General features: G+C 34.9%; 1 protein-coding gene across 2 annotated transcripts in view; it reads right to left on the bottom strand.

Annotated features, from left to right (window-relative positions):
* LOC148944552 (cytosolic iron-sulfur assembly component 3) overlaps positions 1-10,110 on the bottom strand; it is a 40,680-nt gene extending 30,570 nt beyond the window's left edge. Inside the window, exons 1-4 of one of the 2 annotated variants that reach the window (XM_089100655.1) lie at positions 10,046-10,110; positions 6,085-6,162; positions 3,958-4,056; positions 2,432-2,575 (exon numbers count right to left, since the gene is read on the bottom strand). In XM_089100655.1, the coding sequence (XP_088956781.1) occupies positions 2,432-2,575; positions 3,958-4,056; positions 6,085-6,150 (309 nt within the window). In that variant the 5' untranslated portion in view covers positions 6,151-6,162; positions 10,046-10,110. The remainder of the gene's footprint in view (positions 1-2,431; positions 2,576-3,957; positions 4,057-6,084; positions 6,163-10,045) is intronic. The other variant, XM_089100656.1, reaches the window with a different exon arrangement.
* Positions 10,111-21,187: the final 11,077 nt, after the last annotated feature.

The following is a 21,187-nucleotide window of genomic DNA, read 5'->3' as shown; positions in this document are numbered from 1 at the left end:
TACAAACTCTGAAAGAGTATGAAGCAAACAGGAAAGCATGTGATTCGTTTATCAGGGTTTTCATTTGGCCTGAAACTATTAAGTCTCGCCAGTGTTAATTACCGTCCGTCAGGTTATCACTCACTTATTCATTATCAGGTTTTTTATCATGTTATCATTCATTGCCCATGCCGAAAAGTGAGAAGAACTGATAATTAAAAATTCAAATATACCTTTTGGCAATAACAGCAATAACTTTGACGAATTTTTCAAGGGCTTTTCACTTTCTAGTTTAACTAAATATCGCCATTATTTTTCGGTGCTAGTAATTACACGCTATAGAGGATGGATTCAGAAGAAGTTCTAAAACCAGAATAAGCAAACACCGATTCAGAAAGTTTTTGGTTTTCGTTTTGTACTCCCTTTTTATTTTTGTACTCCCTTATTTTTATTTTTGTACTCCCCGTGTACTCCCTTTATTATTTTTGTTTGTCCTTTGACGTTAACATTATTTATGCATGTATTTAATGTGTCTCGACCGAAAGGGTGTGCGCAATAATATTACAGGAGAGCGGGAAATAAAATAATTTTTTTTCGCAAGAACAATTTTTTTCATTGAGGGCTAAACAAAAAAACATTTATAAAAAGTACAATATTTAGCTGAATCATGTGACTCAAACTTGGTAAATAAAGCATAAAACTATTCCACATAGCAACTGAATTCAAGGTACTAAACATTTTTTTTTCAAAATGATGGCGGGTCTTCCCAGCCTTCTATTAAGACATTTAAAGACGTAATAACTCATTTTTCAAAAAAAAAAAAAAAAAACGAAACGTACCTTTTTTCTTTCTTTATTTTTTTTTATTTCACCCAAAATTAGAGGAGAATGAAAGATAAATAAATAAATTTACATAATACTCCAAAAGCAAAGATTTACCGGCAAATAAACGACACAAACGCACCGAATAAATAGAACAGAAAATACATAAAATCTAAAGCGTTTATTAATTTATTAAACTCTGTAAAAAAAAGGCAAGTTATAAGTAAGGAGAATATTTTCAGATTTACGGTAGAAGCTTGTCGTTTCTAAAAGATTTTTCTCTCCTTTTCCCCGGCTGCTTCGAAATGTAGCCGAAATATTTGGACTTTCATTAGTATTTAAAATATTTTTATTCAGTAGAAAAAATATTTATATTTATGAAAAAATTTAATAATTTTACAAAAACAAAAAAATCGTTTCCATAATGATAGACGTTTTGCAAGATGTTTTAGATCATGAAAAAACTATTATTTGCAAGAGTCTAAAGATGTTACTTCCAACAATAAAGTTGGGTATTTGTAAAAGTTGTAAAGTGGGTATTTGTAAAAGAGAAATTAAAATAAGACTTAAGCAACGGAATTTTAACCAATTAGACAAGAATATGAAGAGAAACTAACAAATAGATGAATAAGCATATTAAATGTCTATTACATACTATTTAACACGCACAAAATGGGGGGCAAACAAAAATTCCCAAAAGTTTCAATATGGCTTGGAACGAAAAGCTGTAACTATAACATTCTAGAGCACGTTACTATATGAGGTTACTTTTTAAGTTTTATAAGGAAATTGTCCAAGGTTGTGGACAATTCTTTCTTTTACTTTGGTACAGTTCAACTTTACTTTCAATCATCTGACAAATAGTTGTTGTAAAGCAAATTCTTCAATTAAATCCCTCTTGCTCTCTTTATTAATAGGAGAACAAACATTTGCAGTGGATAGTTTTTGCAAAAACAAGTAATTAAGGTATTTAGGTAATACCTTAATTAAGAAACAAATATTGTCTTTCTTTACTTTAATTAGATAGTTCCATATAAATATCAAAATAAGTTTATTGAAATTCTATATTTGTAACTTACAACATTTAGATTAGGTAGCTCATATGTAAACGGCACGGTAGTCTACAAATATACAGTAAGTTAGATCATGGGCACCCATTTGGGTATGCCAGATTATGGCATGGCGCGCTCATTTTGCCTGGGTAATGTAATTTAAGCGCCGAAACCCATTTAAGCAATGAGTTTTCATCTGCTGAACCCCAATATTCGGTGATCACCTGGGGAATATAATGTTTTTGTAGATTTAAGGTTCTACAGCTTGGTTTTGGAACATTGACCTATACTTATTGGTGTTGATTTTGCTCTATTTTGGACTTGATTTTCAAATTATCGGATTGGATATACTGTTTTGTCCTAGGAAACTGGATGGATGAGTAAGGTCTAGACCTTGTTGGTTTAGTGCTCATTTATTTCAGTTACTCAAGTAGGAAGACATTTTTTTTTTTTTTTTTTTAGCCAAGTAATTACCGTAATACATTATATAGCATTAAAAGTGCCAATTAGACGAGGTTTGACCCCCCCCCTGGAATTCAGCCTATGGGCGCCCATGAGTTAGACTTGATTCAAACTTGCCTTTGCTTCATCTAAAATACGAAGGAATTCTGAGTGACTTTGCTGTCCAATTAAAACAGCCTCAGCTGAGGTGATGCAACCACTACATGCAAGGCAGTCACTCAGTGTTATATTGGCTTTCTGAAGCTTTTGTTTTGATCCATCCTAAAATAAAAGAAAAAATAATAGCAGGAGCATCTGAAGGACTACCACACTTCAAAAAGACACATTATTTCTCTAACCCGACAAAGGTAATAACAGGCACATTTTGAAAACCAAGCTATTGACGATTTTTATATCCGATAGTATCGGCATATTTACTAAGATTTTTGGCGTCCTAAGGTCACCAAACAAGAGAGGATGGTTTATCAACCATCAACATCATCAACTAAAATTCGCATGTGAAGGAAATAATAACTCAAAATCAAATAAGTTGAATTAATAATAAAACATAAATTATTCTTCAAACGGCAAAGAAATAGGAAGGGTGGACCATTTATACTCTGCATAGCTGGATCTCTTTGTTTCACCTCAACATTGTAATCGTGTTTGCAAGTTCAAGACACTTTTGAATATTCCAGTAATGACCTTCAGGTCAAACAATCACGTTTCCATTTTCCTAGTTTTAATCATGAGCATTATCAAAAGTATAAAACGAAGCTAGCAGAGATTATTCTACGAACCGTTTCACGAAAACGTGCAGTAAGTACTATATTGATTAGTTATAGTGAAAACACTGGGCTACATCTTTTTAGCCCACAAATATCTTCAAAGTGAAGCTCCTTATGATATAAATCTCGCTCTTCACTTATATTCTATTTGGAGCCATGAACTTCCAATGTTTAGACATGAATTCTTCAAAGATATCCCAGAAAAGCAACTTTTCAAAAGATACATGTTTTACATTATGTTGTTAAAAGATACAGTGCGTTAAACCATCTTGAATACGAAGGTGCAGTTTTTGTCAAAAATTACCTTTTATTTTAACACTGCGTTCTTAATACTTAAAAAAGGCATATAGCAATGTCCATTCAAATGAGCTGTTACAGCCCTCTGTGATGTTCAAGCGCCACGCTAGCGGTAAAAAAGAAACAGAAAAGTGGATACATCAGTCACATGCAGACAAAAGAGTAACTTTCCTTGTTTTTCGAGGCGGGGGGGACTGTAAGTTTCCTGTATGGGGTTTACAACAATGGCAATTCCAATGGTATACTTTTCGCTTTGATCAAATACTATTTTAAAGTTTTTTCAAGCTATTTTTTGAAATTTCCTTAGATTTGTTTTCGCAAGAGACTTTTACCAATAAGGTCAATTGAAATCATAGTTACCATTACGGAATCAGCTTGAAATTTCGGTTGTTGCACATTTGGCATTTTTTTAAGCACAATTTTAAATTTTTGGGTAGTATGGGCTGAATTTCATTCTTGACTAGGTTGCAGCAAACGCTGCAACCATGATATGACCCCTGCACATTATGAATGTTTGTCGATATAAGGTTCAAGACGACATTAATAATACTAAAAACACAATTAAATATCAACAAACACCTCATGTTCTTGAATGTAGGATCCATCGTGTTCAATTTTAATTTTTGCTCCTCTTCCAGGTGGTTGACTCTTCTCCACTTTTACAGGTTTTACACATTCCTGAAAGACATAGAGGTAATTATTTATCAAAAGCAGATGTGAATAATTACAAAATATCATAAGTAAAATATGATATAATAAAACATAAACAACATATAAATGTAATAAACAATCATAAGTAAAAATATAAAATAAAACATAAATAAAATACTACTAAGCAGTCATGTCAAAGAATAATGAACAAACTTGACACTTTATCACATACAATGCAGATAATTCATTTACGCATGAGCTTAACTTTTAATTATACCCTTCAAGTATTTGTTTTTAGTTTCTTTTTAACTAACAAAATATCCCCAAAACTTGATTATTTTTGCTAGGATTTAACTTTTTATTCGTCCATACTTAAGGATATTTACCCTACATTACAGTAAAACAGCTATTCCCAAACTATTTTCGGCAAGAGACTCCTTTTCCAAAATGAACTAATATCTCGTACCCCCATAGCCAAATTACTCTTTTTTTCTTTTTTTTTAAATTAAATAATCCCACCTCCTCTCCTCTCAGTGAGGAGTCTCAACTCGGTGAGTTAACTACACTAATTTAGAAAGAACTTTAGTTTTTTGGATTTGGGTAGCCAAACATAGTTGACGAAGACAAGGTGTACTACAACAAAATTCAAAACCACAAAAAAATACCACTCCCGGTTTTGCAGGGTGCCCTTCCGCCATAGGGAACCCCTTTCACCGTGTAAGTACATTAATAGTACATAAATAGCCAAATTACTCTTTAAGTCCTATTTCTACATTATTTTTCTGATTGATAAAGTAAAAAACTTAACATTTGCTTAAGTGAATAAACTTGATATCATTTTTTCATCGAAATTTAAGAAAATAAATAAATTTAAAATTCAGATGATATCAAATGTAATTGATAGCTTTTAATTCAAATTGCAAAATATACTTAAGTAGTAAATGTGCTTTAATTAAACATTAAAATCGTAAAGTACAGAAAACAAAAACAAAACAGTGCAATAGATGAACTTGGTGACTTCCTATCAATCTAGCTAAACCTGGTTCAGTATTGGAGAGTTGCAGCTCAAATGTAATTGTAATTAACTCTCCATATTCATATGGCAGTCTCCATATGGCAGCCTTAAGTCTCTATATTCGTTGATTTTCAAATGGTTTGTTTTGATTTTCAAATGCAGTCAAATGTAATTAAGTCTCCATATTCATATGGCAGCCTTGAGTCTCCATATTTGTTGATTTTCAAATGGTTTGTTTTGTCTATAAGCTTGTAATCACACTGAAATCTTTTCCGATTACGCATGATGATGAAAAGGCAATAGGTATTTTTTAGAAATGTTCTATGACATAGGATACTGCCTTTCAATGTTGCACTGCAACTAGAATTTCTGATAGCCTTGGATGAATATCCACATAAGCTTTCGTCTGTGCTGATGGTGATAAAACCTTCATTCATTATCACATTGGCTTCTTCCATGGCTGTGATACTGTACAGATTTATTATTTAAAGCTTTCAAAACCTAAGATAAATTTCTATTAATTTTAATTAGATTTTTTAAATTATACTTGATAACTTTTAAATTCCAAACGTTTTTAAATTCAGACGCAGAAGTCTGACAATATGAAAGCTTGAAAGACTTTTTGATGTAGTTTCTATACCTTTTTTACATCATAGAATATGGTGAATATACCTTGTATGTAAAGTTCTGATAATTATACCATAAAGCTAATTTGCTAAGGATTTTTCACCTATACCTATTGACCATACATCCAAAAGCAAACAATAGTCATACAAATTACCAATTCAAGAGTTGAGGAGGGGGTAATATTTTTTTTTATACAATTACTATCATGATTTTTATTTTCAAAACTGGCTGAAATAAAAGAAAAAAGTTGAAACTCTATAGACTTGACAAATTCCATCCATAGAGGCAAATACTGTTAAAAAGTTATTCTAATGTAATTGCTTGAAGAAACAGCCTACAGAAAAACAATAATACTACCATCTGGCAGTAAAATATTAGTTTAAAAAATAACAGCATCAAAAAAATTAAGTTACCTGTGATGGTGTAATAAAGTCGTCAAGATCTGTCAGTTGAATTATGCTGCTGAAATTTGTGCTCATAATCACAGCTTGCTTAAAAAAAATATATATATTCGTCTTTTTTTGTATACACATAACAAAAACAGTGGTGAGCATACCTGCACAAAATAGGGAGAAGGTCAAAAACGAACAAAGACGAATCAATTTCCAGGCCAATATATCAAGGGGGGATTTTTTAGACAAGTTAAAGGAGGATCCCTTTCCTATGCCCCCTTGCCTATGTGCAGGCATGACTATAAGATATTCTGGGCAGGTAACAAAATATGACCAACTCAAAACTTTTTGCAAGTAGACAACAAAAAATATTAAATGCACAATTTAAATTCTAGCCTTACAATTCAAAGGCACCATATTTGTACTTCTTTAGGGGTATTTTCCTTATAATCATAGGCTCTGATTTTATTTTAGTTATTTTAGCTTTTACTTTAGTTATCTGTAGACTAATTCATGAAATTTATAAACTGGAGTTTCAATTCAGTAATGTGAATCACCACATTTTGTCAACAATACTTTCAGACGATCATACTTCAATATTTCTATACTGAAATTAGTCATTAGTAGCCCAAAATGTGGTTTATAATTCTTTTGCTTTACATTAAAATTATACAGAGAATAAATCTTTAAAAATTGATATTTATGAAATGGACATATTTTAAAATCACATTAAAGTCAAGAAATATGAAAGGTATGCAAGTATCTTTCCTGTTGATCTTTCATTTGGCAAGATTTATGCAAAATTTTAGCAAGATATTTTGCAAGAATATTGGACTGATGAGTGTACAGCATGGTATTTTTGGCCATTTGAGCTTACCATTAATTCATTCATTCAAGTACCTCAACAAATCATACTTCAAGATAGGCTGCATGAACAAAACTTTTGGGTGGTTTTCCACATCCAAATTTGAGATTGAAGAACAACATTTCCATTCCATTCCTTGGCATATTTTCCATACTCCAACAACTGATGGCTTCTAAAGATCCTGGAAGCATGATTCTAATTCCACCTCTACACCCTCTAACAAATGACTTCCCAAGAACTGAAAACTGGCAATGTTGCTGTCAAAAAAGAGTTTTTCAGGAAGTGGCCTATGGCTAATGACTTTAAACAAAAGCACAAGCAAACAGAGAATCAGTTCAAGGATAGAATGCAAGAACAGTGAGAGCCAGCAACTTCTTTCTATTATAGTTCAAGATGCTCAACACAAAAAGGAACTGAATAATCATTCTTCTATTTTATTCATTTCTTTTCAGTTCTGGTTTAAGATGAATTCCAAGTAAACATTAGTGATGCCAGGGCCATAGCTTTAGGAAGCTTAGAGGATTTTTTTTCACAGGTAAGAGGGGGTCTAAAATGCACATTCCCTTTCACATGGGTTAGGGGAATTCCCATCCCTTCTGTGTGTAATTATGGTCAATAAAGTTTCATTGATGTAGCACATATACAGCCCAAGTTTTTGAGATATGACTAATAATTACAGAAGGTGTCCAGTTAGGGAATAGAACACACTTCCAAGACCTCAATTTTTGTTGCATTTTTTCCCCTGAAAGTTCAATTGATTTTGTATCACTTCAACTTAGGTTTACTGAGAAGTTTCCATTCCACTCACTATCTTGCACTTGTTAATTAAGAAGAATAGTGCCTGAAGACAATCAACAGCCCAATCACTTTGTAAAATGACTGCACAAATTTGAAACTTTAATTCAAATTGTGTAAAATGAGGGTATCTAGATTACCCTATAGATATACTTTCAAGTCAGTGGCACAGCCAAGACAATGGTTTAGAATTTTAGGAATCTTTGAGTCCCTAAAATATAAACAATTTTGAACAATATCTACTTTTTAAGGGCAAGACTTCAGTTCAACCTACATTCCTTCTCACATAGATTGGTCACACCTTTTTTTCTTATGATTTCATAACTATAAAACGAATCTTTTCCATTTTCATATCCTTAATGCATACTAGCCCTGCCTTCATGAAAGAAGTGACAAAAAGACATTCAAAAGGACAAGAGGTTATTACAATGGGGGGGGGGGGGGGGTTGTCTCTCCTCAATCTTCTATGCAGATGACATTTTCGCAAGTAATGCATTTAAAAAAATCCTACTAACCAAAGCTCCCCTCCAAAAAAAAACAAGAAAACATAAGCTTTACAGAAAAATGTATTGATTTGATTGTGTCATTCACTATTTCCTGTGCATTTCTTCAGGCCTATACTCATCACAAAAATGTTCAAGACCTATTTCACTGGTAAGAAGCACCTGTTTTTCAAATTTATTTCAAATGCTAACTGAAATCAACTCCATAATAAAGTTCAAAATATAAAAATTTGAATTGAATTAAGTTAACACTGAAACATAAGAAAAAAGAAGCTGAAACATGAAACAGAAGCATAAAATGCTCTTGCTTGGCTACTGAGTATAAAATACAAGAAATAAATACACAAAACCTTAACTTGATAATCTGATAGTTGTTAAAGCAAGAGCTTCCTTGAATAGACTTGTTTTTTTAGCCTACTTTGAAGAAAAAATTAAAAAAACAAAGATGGTATAGTTTTAATCCTGTCAGGCACAAAGGTTACCATCAATACCTCACATGTTACCAATTTTTAAAAAATTGGAAACTTTTGCTACTTTTATTTTTGGCATATCAAAACATTTTCTAGACCCAAGATCAGTCTTACCATCAGGTCATTTTAAATTTTATATCAGTTGAATTAAAAACTAATTGTATTTTGAATAGGGATGTCTAATTTTTCAAACCATCAACAAAAAATAAAATTACTCTAATAATCAACATGACTAGAGGGAACTTATGAAAACAAATTGAATGCTTAATATATAATGATATTAATTCCTGAAAACCTTGGCAATTCATGATTTTATTTAAAAGACAGATATGAATTTTCAATATTATAGTCACAAATGAAAAATGCTTGAAATATATTTGGCTTTCAGTAAAGCCTAGATGACACAATAGCTTTTAGAACAACTAAGGGCAGGGTGGGCAGCTGCTCTCTTCCTGTTTGTAGTAATTTTTGTTTGTTTTAAGTTTCTATTGTCTATTGTCAGCATCTATTGTCTTTATGTTTGGTGCAATTTTTATTTTAAGTTCTGTTTGTTTTTGGTTTCACTTATTGATAGTAATTTTTGGTAGTTTTAATTTTGAATTATGATATAGCTTAACTTTGACTTGTCTTAGGTTTTAATACAGCTCTTTACCTTTTGTTAAAGAATTTTTTTGGAAAGTTTTTTCTTCAAATTAATGTTTGTTTGTTTTTTATTTCAAAGGTTTAACTATTGGTTAACTTTATGAATATAATTTTCAGGTTTTCTGCTTAAGAATTAAAGTATTGGATTCCAACTTAAATTCTTAAGTTGCATAAGCTGATCTGAGAATTTGCTTTGATTGTATTGAACATTTTTATTGCATAAAGTTTAAGGCTTTGAAGTTAAGGCTTAAGATCTATGGCATGAATCCACTGGAATTTAGGGAGTAGTAAAAATGTATTTTCTGTACCCCTAGGGGTACGCAATTTATTGCGTACCCCTAGTCCCAAGCCTAGTTGACCAATTGGTAAATCCAAACCTGGGTGAGGTGTAAATTAAAAAGAAGCACTTCTAGGAATTATATGTGTCTAGCCTATTTTTTAAAATTTGTTTTCTGAATTTCATAGATAAACCACTTTTGTGTAGACCAAGTGTAGAATAATACCAGGATGAATCTTGCTGCTTAAATACCAAAATCTGAAAATACTAGTTTTCCCCAAAAAATATAAAGGCTAGGCTACTCTAGCCTAGGCCTACATGAACTTTTCTGGCATGGGTGCTGATTGAGATGAAACATTAAGTTATAGCTATAAATCTATCGATAAGTAGAGATTTTTCTTTCAACAGGATATGCAAAATTGAGTTCAACCTGAGCCTCCTTAGGAATACTTTTCTATTACGAAATTGCCTCGTCAAACAGTGGAAAAGTATTTTAAAAATGAACAAACAATACTGCTACCTATATTTTAAAATTAAGAATCAAAATAAGTAGCAGTGATCACCGTCGGCAGCGTGTAAAAAAAAGCTGACGCGGCTCAGAAATATTTTTGTAAGTTTGCTAAGCCTAGAAAAGCTTATGACGAATCCCTAAGAGGTTTAGGTTCCCAACAATTCTTATCGGATATAATCGAAGGAAAATTTAAGCTATGTCCATTCATAATTTAGGGTCTGCGGCTGGCTAACTACCAGCCAAATTTTGTAATATTTAACAAGACTAGTCAAATCCAATGAATGAAGTTCTCAGAAAAGAGCTCAAATATCATGTCCTGAAAACCTTTAAATCATTGAAATATCGAAAATTTTACTCTTTACATTTTCAATAATATAACTCTTTTCTTCCTACTGCTTGTTTACCTGCTTGCATGTTTTCTTGGAATTCTTTGAAAAATTACCGAGTCATCACTGTCGCTACAGTGATGATAGCGGTCGAATATAGCTTTGAAGCATTGGCAATCCAAAAAGCGCATGAAGATTTGCTGGATGTTTTCCAGAGAAATTGCCTACGGATTGTTCTGGATATCCGACTGACAGACCGCATTCCAAATAGTAGGCTGTACGAAATGTGGTTCAATCCCAATTTCAAGGGCTATAACGAAAGAAAGGTTGGGATGGCTAGGGCACATTCTGCGGATCAAGGATCACAGATTGCCGAAGATCATCCTTTTGGCCAACCACCTAGGACTAACCGGAAAGCAGGTCGTCCGCGATGGGGTGGGAGGATGTCATAAAGGAAGATTTAAAGGAAATGTGAACTTGCTGGGAGGTTGTAAAGAGGGATGCTTTGAATAGATTGGAATGCAGGAGGACCGTTCGCAGCTGTTTGGGCGTCAGGCGGCTTGTTGCTACGGTGAGTTGTTAGCAGTAGTTAGTAATAATAGCCTTTTTATATTAATTTGCTTGCTAAGAAAATGAACTTATTATCTACTCTGTCTTTTAGTGTTCTTTCCAGACATAGGCTATTGATTGCTACCTTTACATATATATCTCAATCCCTCCCTGGAAAAATGAGTTAGACTGTGATTGAAGACACTGGTCATATAGGCTTTTCCTGGTGAACGAATTGTTGACCAACAATTGCAAAAACAGATTTGTTTATCAACAATTGTGGAGGAACAATGATTTTTGTAAGAACACAAATTGTTATTACTGTTTGAAATAAACAGCAATTTTGTCAAAAACAATTGAACATTGTTTTACTAATTTACTATGGCATGATCTTTGAGATTATTTTCAATTAAACTAACGTTTAATGCTTTAAATTTCACTGTGTGATCAAATTCTGAAAGTTTACAATTACAACAGGACTTTTTCACTGCCCTTTGGAGGGAAAAGGGGTACGTAATTCAGAAGAATGCACCTTCTCCTATTAATTTCGGTAAGAGACCAAATTAACAATTAATACAACCTTTATGATAAATTAACCGTTCTTTCTCTTCTAAAATTGTAAAAACACAAAACCATTTTCTCTCATAATATCTGTCCTTGAAATTTTCCACTTAAATTTGGCCTACAAAATACACCAACAACGATTTCAATTGTGGCTCGTTTCAGTGCTCCAATACGTCATTTCAACCTCAAGAGTAGTTCTATAGTTTTTAGTATCTATGACGCACGTATAGGCCGTCATTACATAAGGTCATAACGCCTTGGGCGTATAGGCCGTCATCACATAAGGTCATAACGCCTAGGGCGTACAGGCCGTCATTACATAAGGTCATAGGGCCTAGGGCGTATAGGCCGTCATTACATAAGGTCATAACGCCTAGGGCGTACCGACCACCATTACACAAGGTTATAACACCTATGGTATATAGGCCTTCTGGCAAGGGATAAGATGGTCTGGAGATTACAGCTCAGATTAGTCCCAGCATCTAATTATAAAGATTTTATAGTTGGATAAAATTATGTATTTATAATATCGTAATTGTTTAAATAATTACACCAGGATGAAATGAAAAATATGAAGTGACAGATTGTTTGTTTACCAAATGATGGAAGATCCTTTTCGGAGCGCGACTACACCTCCAACACTAACTGGGGTGAGGACCCCTCAACAACGGCCTCGAGAGACCGAGAAGGTACAGGTGTTATCCTTCTTCCCGCGCTAGATGTTATCCTTCTTCCCGCGCTAGATGTAGGTCCAGCTTTGTGTACAGTGAGAATAATATCAGCCTACGCAGAGCGAACAGCTAACGTGGCGGTCAGAAAAGGGAGAAAAAGATTCTTCATTCCTTTTTCTAAAACAGCACCACGAGAGGTGGCAGCTGGAACCATTTCTTCTTGGATAAAGCAGGCCATAACTATGGGATATGAGGCAGTAAAAGAAGAGTGTAGAAAAGGGAAAATACACGACACAGGATCCATGGCGGCGTCATGGGCGCTACCAAAATCACCACTTGCTGATATAATGAGTGCTGCTGGCTGGTCTTCGGAGTCTACTCCCAGACAACACTACCTTCATGAAATAGAAGGTCGAACCGATGCTCTACATTTCGTTGCGGTTCAGAAAGTTTTATAGTTATACATTTGAATGTTTGAGTATGAAATTAATTTTTTATTTTAGTTGATTTATGAACCCACCACCAAATCGGTTGGAATCTAAGCTTTTGTTAATAGATGTACCACGTTTGAGGTGAGGCGTCTCCAAAACCGAACTTTCGGATGAAAATTCAGCTTGGCTAGCCGATACTTACCCCAAACGTTGGTACATAGTGTCCCTCCCTCCTCCCCACTTATAGAGAGCTATGGAGTTAGAAGGGTTTAGTTCAAAACAGAAACTGATCTGAATTCGGCTATGTGAGAAGAATTGGATCATTGTGAAAACATTTTTCGGAGGATTTGTGGTGTCTTAACCCCGTTCTTTGTATTACAAAACCGTAGAAGCTTTTTTTAATAGATGTAACGCCGCATGAGGTAAGTATAGGCTAGCCAAAATGAACTTTCATTAGAAAGTTCGGTTTTAATTTTATTAGCTCTTTCCAAGATTATTCAAGACTATTCAACAGCAGTCTGGCTACTGCCCGTTACCTTAACGGTAAAGGCATAAAGCATACTTTGTAATTGACACTTTTGTAAAATGAATTATGTTGCAACTATGTTCTTTTGTACTTATTATAACACTGAAAATATAATGAAAATCGCAGTGAAATAAAATCTTCAGCTAATGAGCTCTCAGCAATTAAAATCATTACATAACAAACATTGAGCTTAATTTTATTAGTTCTTGTCAAGACTGTTCAAGACACATACAGTTTTATTTTGGAATAGGAAATTTTGAAAAAACTTGCTTCATTTAAGTGTTTTATGATGATCGCTAATCAAAGTTTTTGTTATTTGTGCCTTTCATTTATTTTATTTTACTATGTTCATGGCCGTATATTTGGCTTTAAACTACACTTCTTTATCTATCTATCTAATATGCAGAATACTTGTACCAAATACATTTTGTATGCAGATCCGCTTTATTTACCCCCCCCCCCCCCTAATATGCAAATCTATGGCCCAAATTTATTTCTAAAGTAACGAAGAAACTAACGAAAAGCTGGTGAGTTCTAGAACTTTAAACAGCGTAAACTTGAGTGAGTGGCGCGTAATACACAATTGCCAAAATTCTTTCCCCCTACGGAAATAAAAAAATAAAGCTCAAATAAAATTCTAAAATTTGGAAAGACTTATTTTCCACCGGGGTATTTTCCGCGGGGGGGGGGGGGTATTTTCCGGGGGATGTTTTCTGCGGGGGTATTTTTCCGCGGGGGTATTTTCCGGGGGATATTTTCCGGGGAGGGGGTATTTTCCGCGGAGGGTATTTTCCGGGGGGGGGAGGTAATCGCCGGAGGGGGGGGGGTAAACGCTAGCCACCATAAATTGGGCTTAAAATGTGCCAATAAATCTTTTAGAGAGTCCTATCCATGTTCGCAAACAGAAATAATATCATCAAGGAAGCAAAACCAGAGATAGTGTTTTAAGGGAAACTGTTCAAAGTAGATTGTTCTATGAAATCCGTGTAAAAATTTGCTATACAAGGAGACAAAACAGTGCCCATCGGTAAACCCCTAATCTGAAGCTAAAATTTTCCCCGGAACTTAAAATACAAAGAGAACTTGTTTCAAAAATGAAGACGCGTCATTATTGTGTCAATTTCCATGATTTTATAATCTGAAAAAGCAGAATTTCCTCTAATTTTCTTTGTAAGGCCTGTTCATATTTATGGACATCACATGAAGTGTACACGGAAACTACATCAAAACCAGATAAGATAGTTTTTTCTGCTATACTTGAATTTTTTAACTTGTCAAGAAGATCTGTGGAATTTTGTGTGTAAGATTTTTGTGTGCTTAGAAGAGACTTGAAAATGGTGGCTAAGAACTTTCCTACAGTTATGCTGGAGGACTATAACTATTTTGGTCTCTTCTTACTGTTTCAGATATTAAGGATATACGGGAGTGTTTCTACAAGTATGCGAAATATTTGCTAAGGCTGTCTCTCTGGACTAATAACAACTCCCTATCCTCGCAGTATGGAGTTGCTAGTCCAGTGTCAGCGGTGCAGAAAAGAAATGAGAGATATCAGAGGCAGATTATTGGTGAAAGCATCTCTGAAATTGTCCTTATAATTGTCCTTATTTGTATTTTTTTTTCTTGTCAGTTCTTCTTTGTTTTGGTTCTGTTTGTATCTGTCAGAATTTATTTGTTTCTTTCCATTTTCTTTCTTTATAAGACCATAGGCAGGTGTGCCTTGTTTGCATCTTTTTTAATTCTTGATAAGCATGCCTAAGACTCTAGGCAGGCATGCCTTTCCAAAAACTAACCTGACCAGTATGTGTCCAATAAGAGAGTCATGCATACTCCTGCCATTTACCCGTGCCCCAGCCCTTTAAACATTTGCCTCTCAATTACTTGGACTATCTGTCTTGACTTTTCTCTGTCTACAGTTACCCAGCCAAGTCTTGATGCAACCTATGCAACCTATTGTGAAAGACTTTATTACTTCAATTCAAAATCACCGGACGCGGTCGAGGCCTTCGGCCTCGACCGAGTCCGAGTATCAGTGTACCGAGTATCAGTGTTGTATTTTACATTTATGATGGACAATACATACATACACAATATAAACGAGTAAATAAATGTTAAAACGAATATAAGTTAAATTGAATATGCAAATCAAGCAAAAACGAACAAAAATAACTACAAATAGAACCTACTGCGTTATTGGCGCTTTACTGAAAACGAATTATATGACATGTATTTTTTTGTATTTATCACAACGTTGAAAATAAACATATAAATTAAAGTAAAATTAGATTTTGAACTTATGAGCATTCAGCTATTAATATAAACTTCAGAAGTATAGGGTTTTAAGAGATTCACTTTACTTCACTAATTTAAAACAATGTTTTACTGTAGCAAAAAAAAATATCTCCTGTTTTTTATTTATTTATTTTTTGTTATTGTGTAAATTTCCACAATCAAATTTTTTTTCTTAAAATGTAGCAGAAAAACAGGAAATTTTTATCCCTTCTTGTAGAACATTGTTTTGGTTTCCTGCACCACAAGATTTTGTTTGGACAAACATCACAATATTAAGCAACTAATCCATCCTCCAGAATAGGCAATTTAGAAACACAAAGTGTTGCTGCCGTTAGGGAAAATATAAGAGTAAGGTTATTTCTAGCGAACTGCTCAATTTTCGTCGACTCTTGATTAAACGATTTGTTTTTATATTAGCAGCTGACAATGCATTTCTTTCCAAACATACATATGATTTTGAAAAGTTTTGAATTTGTGTCTTGCTTAGAATTTGAAACTTTTTTTGTTTGATCCGGCTAAATAGGTCGCAGTGCCAGGGTTCTTAGAGAATTTTCATTCCTCCAATTTCTTCTTTTTTGCAATTTATATACATTTTTAATTCTCCGTTTGCCATTGATAACGGGCGCCAGAGGTAGTCCAAAAATATCTGGCTGTTTGGATTGTGTTTTTGTGCCATTAACAGGAAAAATATCCAGCTACTTTCCAAACTGTTTCGACTTTAAATATAAGCACGCCACACCTCTTTCGGCCCTCGTTTATCTAGCAAGGGTACCCAAAGGTGGGGGAAGGGGCTTTCACTCAAATTTATGAAAACAAATTCCAAGAATTTAAAGAGTTAAAGTGAACATTCCAAATTTCATTATTTAAGAAATACCAATGGGTAATTTCTGTTTTTAAAATTTTGTATTTCATTTTTATGCTAGTTCTGAAGTTGAAATTATATTTTAAACCTTTATTTTTACTTAGGGATCTCATCTTTAAATTTTCTAATCAGTTAATATATCTTTGTGAATAGTTGATAAACAATTTTTGTTAGCTTAACTCTATCTCTGTATCAAGAATCTTCCCATAATACTAACCCTAAAATTAGAAAAATCTCCATTTGATCAAATAACTACTATAAAAACTTATTTTCCTACTGATGGATCCTAATGAGTTTCTACTGATCCCCAACCCCATAAATACTTTCAAGGCTTCCCTCTATGAGCTATGATTTCTCCCAAAGGAAAATATTACCTTCAACGAAGACCCAGGCCAATTTTCAGTCTTTTGAAATCTCGGCTATTCGAAAATCAAATGGCCTGGCCATCATGTGCATAAAGTGACAAGTACTTGGAGCACGAGTTTCGCTGGCACTCAGACCGCGGGAAAGGGTGTCATAGGATGGCAAATCAGCAATTTCCATTGAATTATGAAGTTGCAGCATTTATTCAATTCCTCCTTCCTGTTTATCCTACAAAAACGCTACAATAGCGCGTTCCTTTATTCCATTGTAATTTTTGTTTGTCTTCTAACTACAGATTTCGTTGTGCAACATTTTCGGTTGCAATTCAGTGTTATTCTTGTTGTACTTCATCCTAGGTCATCATAACAACAGACATTTTTTCCATACCTTTATCTTTAGTTGTCGAGATGCATTCATCGTCTTGTATAGCTTTGCATGAAGTTATAGATACAAAAAAAATGTCTTTTCCAGTTTTTTCTCTGTAATTATATTTATGGTTTAATTACGTTGTTATATGATTCGGTAGCAGCCAGGAATGTTCCATTGTATATACCCTCTGAAATATCTAAAGTATGCACTGGCATAACTATCATGTTACTCTTTAGTTTTAAGTAGGGTGCTAAATCAGCAATTTCAATTGAATGAAGGAATTCTGGCATGAATTCATGACCACCCCTGGGAAAAAGTGATGTAATATGCATTCTAAATGCATATGAATGTGACGTCACGTTTTTCTTTAGTTTTAGGTCATACAAGCGATTTCAGTTGGATTTAAAAATTCTGGCATGAATTCAATTTTCCCTTCCTGTTTATTCTTCACAGACACTAAAATAGCACGTGCCTTGATTCCATTATAACTTTGGTTTATGTTCAAACCACAAATTTCGTTATGCAACATTTTTGCTTGTAATTCTATGTGATTCTTGCTGCTGCTTCCTCCATAACTGTTGTTTTAGCTGTCAGGCGTCACTTATCATCGTTAGTAGAAGGGGGGGGGGGGGTACCAGCGCGATCCCTCACCCCTGCAGCCACCTACAACTTTTTTGCACCCCAAATATGGGCATAGCCTCCCTAGGGAGAAAACGTGGTTAATGGGGTCAATGACCTCTTTCTCCAGGTGTGTTTTTGGCACGCTCTCAGCGAATGTTATGATCCTGGAAAGAGTATTTGTTGTTGTTGTTGTTTTGGGCAAGCTCCCAGCGAATGTCAAGGGAGAACACGTGGTTAATCAAAGTGGGACATCTGTGCTGTCGACCTCAATTCACCTATCGTGAATCAATAATTCCCCTTAGAAACAACAAATTAATTCCCCTTTCTTGACAGATCAATCAACCAATGACATCATCTGTCAGACTTTAAAAATTTTCGCCTAGAAACGATTCTCCAGGAATAGATCCAAGTCATTAAGGTCTTTGCCTCGGAAACAACTCTACTGGTCGAACTCCAAAAGATATTAATAACCAAACGCCATGGAAACAATTCTCCAAGAAACATCTTAGCGATGAATTGTTTTAGCGCGGGAATCAGGTTTCTTAGTAATTTGAAATGTGTCAGCGCAGAGATGCCAAATAAAAGGAACACGCTGAAATTACGTTTAGGGATTATTTGGGCGAAGCCGTTTTAGCCATTTTATGGAATTATTTCGGCGAAACAGTTAGAGACATTTTAAACGATGATTTAAAAGATGATTTTAGAAGAGAATTTAAGGGTGAAACTCTGTGGTCGTTATAATACACAATTTGTATTTTAACAGTGTCGTGAGGTCCCCGACCCCAACCCCAAACGGTTCCGGTACCCCCACCCCAGCCCCCAAGGGTTCCGATCCCACCACCCCTACCCCGAAGGAAGCCACCGGTCCTCAAAGGTTCTCCGGATTCCCAAAGGGCCCCCGGCGCCCCAAAGGCTCCTGAGCCACCATTTTAATACTTTTTTAAGGCTTTATTATATCCTTTCAGAACAAATTATTATTTTAGGGAATTATTTCAGCGAAACAGTTAGAGACATTTTAAAAGATGATTTTTGAACAAATTTTAGAAGAGGAATTGAGGGTGAAACTCTGTGGTCGTTATAATACGCAAGTTCCATTGAACAGTGTCGTGAGGTCCTCTACCCCAACCCCAAAGGGTTCCGATCCCCACCACCCCAACCCCGAAGGAAGCGCCCGGTCCTCAAAGGTCCCCCCAAGCTCCCAAAGAACCACCCCTCAAGGGACCCACAGACCCTCAAAGACTCTCCCCGAGCCCCGTCTTTCGTTGATTTGTGTTGTCTGAAACTTATGATTTGGGATATGTAAATTACTATTTCGGACTTTTCTGAGCTAGATTTCTTAGTCTTTCGTTGGTGTGTGTTGTCTGAAACCTATAATTTGGGATGGATGGATTGCAATTTTTGACTTTTCTTTTGCTGGATTTCTGAGCCGTTCATGGGAGTGTGTTGTCTGAAACTTATGATTTGAGATGTGTAGTTTGCAAGTTGGACTTTTCAGAGCTATGATTCTTAGTCTCTCATAGGCGTTTGTTGTCTGAAACTTCTAGTTTGTGATGAATAGTTTGCTATTTCATGCTTTTCTGAGCTAAGGTTTCCTAGTATTTCATAGGTGAATGTTGTCTGAAACTTATGATTTGGGATATGTAAATTACTATTTCGGGCTTTTCTAAGCTAGATTTCTTTCTTTCGTTGGTGTGTGTTGTCTGAAACCTATGATTTGGGATGGGTGGATTGCTATTTTTGACTTTTCTGAGCTGGATTTCTTAGCCGTTCATAGGTGTGTCTTGTCTGAAACTTATGATTTGGGATGGTTAATTTGCTATTTTTTACTTTTCTGAGCTAGTTTTCTTAGCCTTTCGTAGGTGTGTGTTGTCTGAAACCTATGATTTGGGATATGTAAATTACTATGTTGGGCTTTTATGATTTTGATTTCTAAGTCTTTCGTAGGTATGTCTCGTCTGAAACCTATGATTTGGGATGTGTGGGTTGCTATTTTTTGACTTTTCAGAGCCAGATTTCTTAGTCTTTCTTAGGTGTGTGTTGGCTGAAACCTATGATTTGGTTTGTGTGGATTGCTATTTTTGACTTTTCTGAGCTAGGTTTCTTAGCCGTTCATAGGTGTGTGTTGTCTGAAACCTGTGATTTAGATTGTATGGATTGCTATTTTTGACTTTTCTGAGCTGGATTTCATAGCCTTTCGTAGGGATGTGTTGACTGAAACATATGATTTGGGATGAGTGGTTTGCTTTTTGGACTTTTCAGAGCTGGATTTCTTAGTCATTCATAGGTGGGTGTTGTCTGAAACCTATGATTTGGGATGGTTAATTTGCTATTTTTGACTTTTCTGAGCTAGGTTTCTTAGCCTTTCATAGGTGTGTGTTGTCAGAAAATTATGATTTGGGATGTATAGTTTGCTATTTCAGACTTTTCTGAGCTAAGGTTTCCTAGTATTTCCCAGGTGAATGTTGTCTAAAACCAATAGTTTGGGATGAGTAGTTTGCTATTTCAGGCTTTTATGAGCTAGGTTTCTTAGTCTTTCGTAGGTGTGTGGTGTCTGAAACCTATGATTTGGGATGTGTGGGTTGCTATTTTTTTACTTTTCTGAGCTGGATTTCTGAGCCTTTCGTAGGTGTGTGGTGTCTGAAACCTATGATTTGGGTTGTGTGGGTTGCTATTTTTTGACTTTTCTGAGCTGGATTTCTTAGCCTTTCGTAGGTGTGTGTTGACTGAAACCTATGATTTGGGATGGTTAATTTGCTATTTTTGACTTTTCTGAGCTTGATTTCTTAGCCTTTCATAGGTATGTGTTGTCAGAAAATTATTATTTGGGAGGTGTAGTTTTCTTTTTGGACTTTTCAGAGCTAGGATTCTTAGTCACTCATGGGTGTTTGTTGTCTGAAACTTCGAGTTTGGGATGAGTAGTTGGCTATTTCAGACTTTTCTGAGCTAAGGTTTCTTAGTATTTCGTAGGTGAATGTTGTCTGAAACTTATGATTTGGGATATGTAAATTACTATTTCTGGGCTTTTCTGAGTTGGATTTCTTAGTCTTTCATAGGTGTGTGGTGTCTGAAACCTATGATTTGGTATGAGTGGTTTGCTTTTTGGACTTTTCTGAGCTGGATTTCTGAGCCTTTCGTAGGTGTGTGTTGACTGAAACCTATGATTTGGGATGTGTACTTTGCTATTTTTGACTTTTCTGAGACAGGTTTCTTAGCCTTTCATAGGTATGTGTTGTCAGAAAATTATGATTTGGGATGTGTAGTTTGCTATTTCAGGCTTTTCTGAGCTAAGGTTTTCTAGTATTTCGTAGGTGAATGGTGTCTGAAACCAATAGTTTGGGATGAGTAGTTTGCTTTTTTTGACTTTTTCTGAGCTAGGTTTCTTAGTCTTTCGTTGGTGTGTGTTGACTGAAACCTATGATTTGGGATATGTAGTTTGCTATTTTTGACTTTTCTGAGCTGGATTTATTAGCCTTTCATAGGTGTGTGTTGA

This window comes from Artemia sp. Qi Xiang Cuo, chromosome 14, assembly GCF_049724085.1.
Source record: "Artemia sp. Qi Xiang Cuo chromosome 14, ASM4972408v1, whole genome shotgun sequence".
NCBI classification, from domain to species: Eukaryota; Metazoa; Arthropoda; class Branchiopoda; order Anostraca; family Artemiidae; genus Artemia; species Artemia sp. Qi Xiang Cuo.
This window is presented reverse-complemented; position numbering and strand designations above follow the sequence as displayed.